The following is an 8897-nucleotide window of genomic DNA, read 5'->3' as shown; positions in this document are numbered from 1 at the left end:
TTTTGCATTTCTTGCGGTTGCAGGGTAAGGTGCCGGGAGTGGAGGTTGTGTTGGTGGGGGGTGTGGACCTGACGAGGGAGTCACGGAGGGAGTGGTCTTTTCGGAACACTAATAGGGGAGGGGAGGGAAATATATCCCTTGTGGTGGGGTCCGTTTGGAGGTGGCGGAAATGACGGCAGATGATACGCTGTACATGGAGGTTGGTGGGGTGGTAGGTGATGACCAGTGGGGTTCTGTCCTGGTGACGGTTGGAGGGCGGGGCTCAAGGGCAGAGGAGCGGGAAGTGGATAAGGTTCCCCAAGGTAGGCTCATTCATAAAGTCAGGAGGTATAGGATACAGGAAGACTTGGCTTTCTGGATTCAAAACTGGTTGGCTAGCAGAAGGCAAAGTGTGATTGTAGATGGAATGTATTCTGCCTGGAGGTCAGTGATGAGTGGTGTCCCGCAGGGCTCAGTTCTTGGGCCTCTGCTTTTTGTAGTTTTTATAAAATGACTTGAATGAGGAGGTTCAGAGGTGGGTAAGTAAATTTGCAGATTTCACAATGGTTGGAGGTGCTGTTGATAGTATCAAGGGCTATTGCAGGCTGCAGCACTGCATAGACAGGATGCATAGCTGGGCTGAGAAATAGCAGATGGAGTTCAACCTGGATAAATGCGAAGTGATGCATTTAGAAAGTCGAACCTGATGCTGAATATAGGATTAAAGACAGAATTCTTGGCAATGTGGATAAACAGAGGGATCTTGGTGCTCAAGTGCATAGATCCCTCAAAGTTGCCACCCAAGTGGATAGGGTTGTTAAGAAAGCATGTGGTGTTTTGGTTTTCATTAACAGGAGAATCAAGTTTAAGAGCAGCCAGGTATTGCTTCAGCTCTACAAGACTCTGGTGAGACTACACTTAGAATATTGTGTCCAGTTCTGGTCCCCTACTATAGGAAAGATACAGAGGCTTTGGAGAGGTGCAAAGAAGGTTTACCAGGCTGCTGCCTGGACTGGAGGGCTTGTCTTACGAAGAGAGATTGACTAAGTGTGGACTTTTCTCTCGGGAAAGAAGGAGGAAGAGAGGTGACCTGATCGAGGTATACAAGGTAATGAGTGGCATGAATAGAGTCAATAACCAGAGACGTTCCCCCAGGGCAGAATTGACCGGTGCCAGGGGTCATAGTTTTAAAATATTAGGAGGAAGGTATAGAGGAGACGTCAGAGATAGGTTCTTTATGCAGAGAGTTGTGAATGCATGGAATGCATTGCCAGCGGTGGTGGTGGAAGCAGAATCATTAGGGATCTTTAAGTGACTATTGGACATGCACATGGACAACGGTGAATTGAGGGGTGCGTAGTTATTTTATTTTAGATCAGGATTAATCCTCGGCACAACATCGTGGGCTGAAGTACCTGTTCTGTGCTGTACTTTTCCATGTGTTTCAGTGACCTCTAGGATAGTTTTTGGCCTCTCAAGTTTTCACATATTACTGCATGGGATAAATCATTTCTGTGTTGCTAGTTTAAATTAAGCAGGGGGGTTTACCCGTGTCGTAACACTTTCAAACTGAATGTAAAATTCAATCACATTGCGTTCACTGCTACTTCACAGTGTCTTAACTCTGTCACATTACACAACCCCAAATCTAAATACAACTTATTTTAAGTTAGTTCCAAAACGTGCTGCAGTAAGAAACTATCTTGAAAGCAAAACCTGAACTCCTCATCCAGGCTTTTACAGCTAATCTGCTTTTTCCAGTTTTGTGTGTAGATTAGAAGTACTCATGATCATTGCCATCCGTAGGATGGCTAATTTGGTTCCACTTTTTCAGAGAGAGTTGGTAGAGATGAACTAGAAAATTACAGACTAGTCAGTCTCACATTAGTGGTAAGGAAACTACTGGAGAAGATTCTGAAGGAGCAAATTAACATCCACTTGGAAAGACTTAGATTAGTTAGGGATAGTCAGCATGGCTTCGTCAGAGGGAGATCATGCTTAACAAATTTGTTAGAAGTTTTTGAAAATGTGATCAATGGTGTGGATGAGAAAAGTTCAACTGATGTAGTTTAAATGGATTTTAGCAAAGCTTCTGACAAGGTCCCACACAGGAGACTGATTGACAAAGTTAAAGTGCATGGAATCGAGGGAAACTTAGCAAGATGAATCAGAAACTGACTTTGTAACAGGAACTGGGCTGTTTGAGTGACTGAAGTGTCCTGCAGTATACCACAAGGATGAGTACTGGGATCCTTGATGTTTCTTCTACACATAAATGATATCGATGAACATGTGAGGGGAATGTTAAGCACATTTGTAGGTGACACCAAGATTGGTAGAGTAGTTAATAGCAAAGAAGATGGCAGTAAGTTACAGGAAGATATTGATGGGTTGGTCAGATGGACAGATTAATCACAGATGCTATTTAACCCTGATAAGCGCAAGGTGATGCACTTTGGAACAAGAAGCAATATGAGCCAGTATTTAAATGAACAGCAGGACACTGGGTACTTGAGAGGAAAAGAGGGATCTTGGGGCGATTATTCACAGATCCCTGAAGTTGGCAGAGCACATAAATAGGATAGTTAAGAAGGCATATAGGACACTGTTTCCATCAGTCGTGGCATAGAATATAAGAGCAAGGAAGTAATGTTGGAGTTGTACAGAGCATTGGTCAACCAACAACTGGAGTACCGTGTACAGTTCTGGTCACTTCACTAAAGAAGGATGCTATGATCTTGTTATGATCTCTCTACCTTAATTAGTTTGTACAGTTTTGGATTACTTGTTACTTTGGTTAGACCCCTGGCATGCAACTCTTATACCTATTTTATTATTCTAGCCATTTGGTTTCTCTCCAGCACCACCTTATTTTTAATTTTTTGTAAGTATCTCTCTGCCTTAATTAATTAATTATAGGTCATCCCCTCACTTAACTATTCAGCTGCTGACACTTTACTTACATCATCTGACACTTTTGGTTACCTGCAGAGACTTATTATTCCATACTCCACTTTGTATGATCTTTTGATCTCTGTCTTTAAATTCTGTGCCTATATGCTTTTCTTTACTTTACCTGAAGGGGCAGCGTTCCAAAAGCTTGTGATTTCAAATAAACCAGTTGGACTGTAATTTGTGTGACTTGTGACGTTACAGAAGGATGCGCTAACATTAGAGGGAGTACAGAGGAGGTTCACCAGGATGTTGTCCAGGATAAAGAAATTGAGCTATAAGAAGAGACTAGATGGGTTTGGATTGTTTTCTTTGGAGCAGAGAAGACTGAGGGGGGACATGATTGAGGCGTATTATGAAGGGTATGAACAAGGTAACTAGGGAGCAGTTGTTCTCCTTGGTGGAGAGGTCAATCATGAGAGGGCATAGTTTTAGGGTAAAGGGCAGAAGATTCAGTCAAAAATCTTTTTCACTCAGAGGGTAGTGGGAATCTGGAATGCATTGCCTAGGAAGGTGGTGGAGGCTGGAAACCTTACAACCTTTAAAATATATTTGGGTGAGTACTTCAAATATCATAACATTCAAGGATGTGGAATAAATGTAGGAAATTAAGAGGTGTGCACATTTAGTGGTAGTAATGTGGATGCAGACCCGATGGGCCAAAAGGCTTTTTCTGCACTGTATGTATCTATCCTATCACAAGCACCCAACTGTACTTCTTGCATATGTTGCCTGATGTTGCAGTTACTGTTGGGACCCTGTTGACCATGCAGACTGTGACTTTCACTTACTATTCCTCATTTCCACCCAAACCAATTCTACATCTATCTCATCTTTATACAACAGTACTACCCTGCACCTTTGCCTACCTTTCTACTTATGAATCTTGCACGATTTCTCACCAACTGTCAAGTCATTACCTTGTCTGGTCCTCTCAGAAATACTGAATGCCTGCCGAAGAGTTCTCACCTCACTCATTCCTCTGGATGATGCTAATAGTCGGCTTTACATTCTTACCACCAAAATGACTAACACAACTGCACTTACAGCATAACCAGAATTAACATTGAAAGAGGAATCAAGGCCTGACCTATTAGTGAACCAAAGGAATGTCAGTCAGGGGTCACAGAGTCATATATCACGAAACTGACCCTTCAGTCCAACTCATCCATGTCAACTGCAGATCCCATGTGACTTCACCTCTTGTATCAGCAGCCCATGAGGGATTCTGTCGAAAGCCTTGCTGAAGTCCATGGAGACAACACCTGAACAATGAATCAAGTTTGTGCAACACAACATTCTCCACACAGTTATGCTGCCTATCACTATCAGTCCATGTTTTTCCAAATATCAGTAAATCCCAAGAACCTTCTTCAATAACTTCCCTACCTCTGATTTAAGGATCATTAATTTGCAATATCCTCGATTCCCCGGTTGCCCGTCTTAAGCAATATCCTGACCTGCATCCTTCAGCATAGTGGGATAGATCCCATCAGGTCCTGGAAATTTATCTAACTTACTGCTTTTCAAAACACCAACCACCACCACCTCCTGTTTTATACTGACATGCTCTAGAATAAATCAACGTACCCCTCTGTGGGCTCACTATCCACCACGGCTTTGCTTGCAAAAACCGATGCAAAGTATTCATTGAGGACTTGAGATCATTTCCCATCTTCTGCCTCCCTTCTTAAACAGGAGTGTTACGTTAACCATTTTTCAATTCTCTATGACCCACCCTGACACCAGTGATTCCTTAAAGACACTACCAATGCCTCCACAATCTGGGTGACTTACCCACCTTCAAACCTTTCAGCTTCCACAGCACCAAATCCTTCGCAATGGTCACTACACTGGTCACTGCCCCCTGACTTTCAAACCTGGTATGCTGTTGCTGTCTTCCACTGTCAAAACTGACGGAAAGTACCAACTGAGTTCCTCTGCCATTTATTCTACTTTTCTGTCTTCATTTCCAGCGGTCCAATATCCACTCTTTACTCTCTATTACTTTTTATATACAAAAAAAGCACTTGCAAGCTTTTTTTTACATACAAGCAAGCTGACCTTCATATTTTACCTTTGCCCCTCATTTTTTACTTGCCCACTGCTAATCCTCTGGCTTCCCACTAATCTTCACCCATTGTCGGCTTTCTCTTTTGTTTTTATACAATCCTCGAGTTCCCTTGGCAGCCATGGTTGCTTCGTCCTCCCCTTAGTACATTTCATCTTTTTTAGGATGAATTTCTGCAGTGCCTCGTGAACTACCACCAGCAATTCCTACTATTGCTGTTCTACCATCTTCCCAGCTAGACTCCCCTTCCAGTCATCTCTGGCCAGCACCTCCCTTATGTCTTTGTAGTTACCTTTACTCAACTGTAAAACCATCGGATTCCAGCTTCTCCCTCTTAAATTGCAGGTGAATTCTATCACGTTATGGCTAATGCCCCCTCAGGGCTCCTTCACCTTAAGCTCCAATCTTGGAGATATTACATTTAGATTCCTCAAATAAATTGTTATTATGTATTGTGAATAGCTAGGATCAAAGTATGGATCTCTGTGATACTTTACTAATCAATAGCTGACATTTGAAAAAAGACCAGTTTATTCCTGCTCTTTGTTTCCAGCCTGCCAACTAGTTCTCTATCCATGTCAGCATGCTACCGGCAATCCCAATTGCTTTAATTTTAGATACCAATCTCTAGTGTGGGAACTTATCAAAACTTTCGGAAAGTCCAAGTAAATCGCATCTACTGACTCCTTTTTATCAAATCCAAGACTTACATCTTTGAAGAAGTCCAACTGATTTGTCAAGCATGACTTCCCTTTCATAAATCCATACTGATTCTGTCCAATCCTGTCAGTGTTTTCCAACTGTCCTGTGGTTAAATGTTGTAATGGACTCTAGAATTTTCCCTAACATTGGCTAGCAGTCTATAATTCATGTCTTCTCTCTACTTCCTTTTTAAAAAGTAGGTTACATTAGCTACCCTCCAACCCAAAGGAGCCCATAGGATCTTGAAAAATGAACACTGATGCATCCACTTAAGTACTCTGGAATGCAGATTATTCGGCTTGGGGGATTTATCACCCTTTAAACCAATCAATTTCCCCAATACCATTTCCCTTCTAATACTGATTTCCTTCAGTTCCTCTGTATCATTAGACGCTCTGTTCCCCAACATTTTTGGAATGTTATTTGAGGTTTCCTTTGAGAAGACAGAACCAAAGTATGCAATTAACTGTCCTGCTGTCTATTTGTTCCCAAAACAACTTCTCCTGTTTCTGACTGTAAAGGGAACTAAAGTTGTCTTCACTCATTTTTTTTCTTTGTTTCTCTTGTATTCTATTTTCCTCCTCTTACTCAATCCCTTTACCCTCCTTTGCCGAATTCTGAAGTGCTCTCAATCCTCAGGTCTGCTGTATTTTTGGCCAATTCATTTGCCTCTTCCTGAGATCTACAACTATCCATAATTTCTCGTTTGCTATGGTCAGGTCACCTTTTCCTGTCATTTTCATGCCAGACAGCAATTAACAATTTCCAAGCACTTCAAACTGTAATTATCTGAATACATTTTGGCAATGTAAGTGCAAGGTCATGTAAACTCTGTTTCAAATAGCTACCAATATTTGGCATGTCAATTGGAATTAACTAAACAAACTGGACCCTAAATGCAGACTAATTTACCAGTTAGATTACTTATAATTTAAAAAAAAACTGATTTTCACAAACTAGGAACGTCAGAGCCCCATAAATTTACCTTCTCTTTCTTCCTCAATTTGTGTCATTCGTAATTCCATGACAGCCCTCTCCTCTTTGGCCTGTCCCCTTGCCGATTCAGAAACCATTTCTCGCCACTCAAGCAGCCGACTCTGCAGTTCTTCAGCACTGCCGGATTCACTTGTCTACAGGGACATAATGCACGTCTGCAGTCAGGTATAAGTACAATTCAATAATTACGCATTCTTCTTGTTAATGTCATTACAATTAGGAACTGATAGCCAACGACTAATAATTAAGCCAAACTGCTACTCAATCATACTTGGATAACAGTGTAAAATAAGGTAATGCATCAAACTACTGCTGGTGCAAAGAACTGAAAGGCCACCTTCTGCGCCATCACTTCTGACTAGCAAATCTACTCTTCTTTCTTAAGTTAATGCATTCATAAGAAATTCTGGTCTTCAATTACTTACTATTTCAAATAATGTGATAAGTGGGCATTCAGTAATTGAATGATCGCTTTTAGAGGTACTCTAATCAGTTTGAAAATCCATTGGCACAATTTTCTTTAGACAGTGGGATTTCCCACCCAATCCCTGTCAACTGGAGCAGCCCCACAGCCATTTTACACTCCAAGCAATGGCAACTGGCTGGAGATAGAACTTCTGCCCACCTCAAAATTACTGGCTGCTCACATTGGTCACAGCTCTGTCATTCCACCAGTGTAATTGGCCAGGACTGGGACAAAAAGAAATTCCCAGATTCTAAATTCCAGACGAGGTAGGTTATCTCATGACAGGAATAGGATGAGTCCCCTGAAGATGCCAAAGGAGGATAATGTCTTGACGGAGAAGCCGGAGGCATGGATCGGTGAGGTGGTGTGGAAACGGGACCCTTGCAGCAGGCACAGACAGGGTGGCACAGAGGTTAGCACTCACAGCACCAGGGACCAAAATTCGATTATAGCCTTGAACAACTGTCTGTATGGAGTTTTTCTTGTGTCCAGAAGGGTTTCCTTTGGGTGCTCTGGTTCCTCCCATAGACCAAAGACATGTAGGTTCGGTGGAAGCAGGAAGGTGGTAGGAAGGCCAACCAGGAAATTTACAAATCACCCCACAAAGCCGCTGACCTGATCAATATAATTCTTCCAATAGATGAAAGAGACATTGTAGTAGATAGCCCTATAGTACTGTACGTAACTCTTCAAAAATCTTATATTTCAAGAAAACTACATAGATGAATTTCTCAAATCCTTATTGCTCATGATATTGTAGATTTTCACGAAAGAATACCTTTACATCAACAATACAATGGAAGATTTAAGTCCTCACTTCTAACATTGGTTTGAAAGAAGATATTTTGACTGACCGTGTAGTAAATGTACCTTTTCTTTCTTCAATCCACAGATGGTTGTGATTAAGATTGTTAGCATTTATCCCCTTAGGCTCTTGTGGTGCAGTGTTAATGTCCATAGCCCTGGATTGGGAGGCCCGGGTCCTCGTCCGACTTGCTCCAGAGATGTGCAACATCTCTCAGCAAGTTCATTAGAAAAATAGGTTAAATGAAAAATTAGGGTCCTCTTGCAGTCTAGAGATACAGTCCCTACCCTTGGACCAGGAGACCTGGGTTCAAGTCCTATCTGCTCCTAAGGTGAGTGACAACATCTCTGAATAAGGTGATTAGAAAAATGTTTTTTTAAACTGAAGGGCTTTGCGGTGCAGTGGTAGTGTCCCTACCTCTGAGCCAAGAAGCTGAGGTTCAAGTCGCAACTGCTCCACAGTGCATCATAACATCTTTGAATCATCTTATTCAGATATACCTTAATTAATCTCCAGATTTCAAGGAGATCTGGGTTCAAATCCCACCTACACCAGAGTGTGAGGCAACATCTCTGAATAGGTTGATTAGAAAAATATTTATCTGCAGATTTTCAAGAATACATTTTTGCTGTTTGCAACAAATTTAGTTATCTCATGTCAGCTGCATTATTTACTCTTTCTTGCCAACAGGTCATCATCTTTCAGTATAACATTATCGTTCAAACATTGGCTGCAGAACTTTCTGAAAGACTAAGACTGATTCAAGAATGCGTGAAAGCACCAGTTATTACATTAGGTAATTACAGCAGGCATTTTCAGGCCAAATGTATGCAATAACATATCTGGAAACAAACAATTTTTTTTAATGGAAACAGGATGACACCTAAAGTGCAGATATCAAATCAGGTAAGCAAAAGTGTCAAGAA

General features: G+C 41.6%; 1 protein-coding gene across 5 annotated transcripts in view; it reads right to left on the bottom strand.

Annotated features, from left to right (window-relative positions):
* Positions 1-8897, bottom strand: part of LOC122554676 (golgin subfamily B member 1-like) — a 272444-nt gene that overhangs the window by 166387 nt on the left and 97160 nt on the right. For all 5 annotated transcript variants that reach the window (XM_043700052.1, XM_043700053.1, XM_043700056.1 and 2 more), the window contains one exon: positions 6690-6834. In XM_043700052.1, the coding sequence (XP_043555987.1) occupies positions 6690-6834 (145 nt within the window). The remainder of the gene's footprint in view (positions 1-6689; positions 6835-8897) is intronic.

This window comes from Chiloscyllium plagiosum, chromosome 11, assembly GCF_004010195.1.
Source record: "Chiloscyllium plagiosum isolate BGI_BamShark_2017 chromosome 11, ASM401019v2, whole genome shotgun sequence".
Lineage (NCBI taxonomy): Eukaryota > Metazoa > Chordata > Chondrichthyes > Orectolobiformes > Hemiscylliidae > Chiloscyllium > Chiloscyllium plagiosum.
The sequence above is the reverse complement of the archived record's forward strand: the minus strand, read 5'-3'. Positions and strand labels throughout refer to the sequence as shown.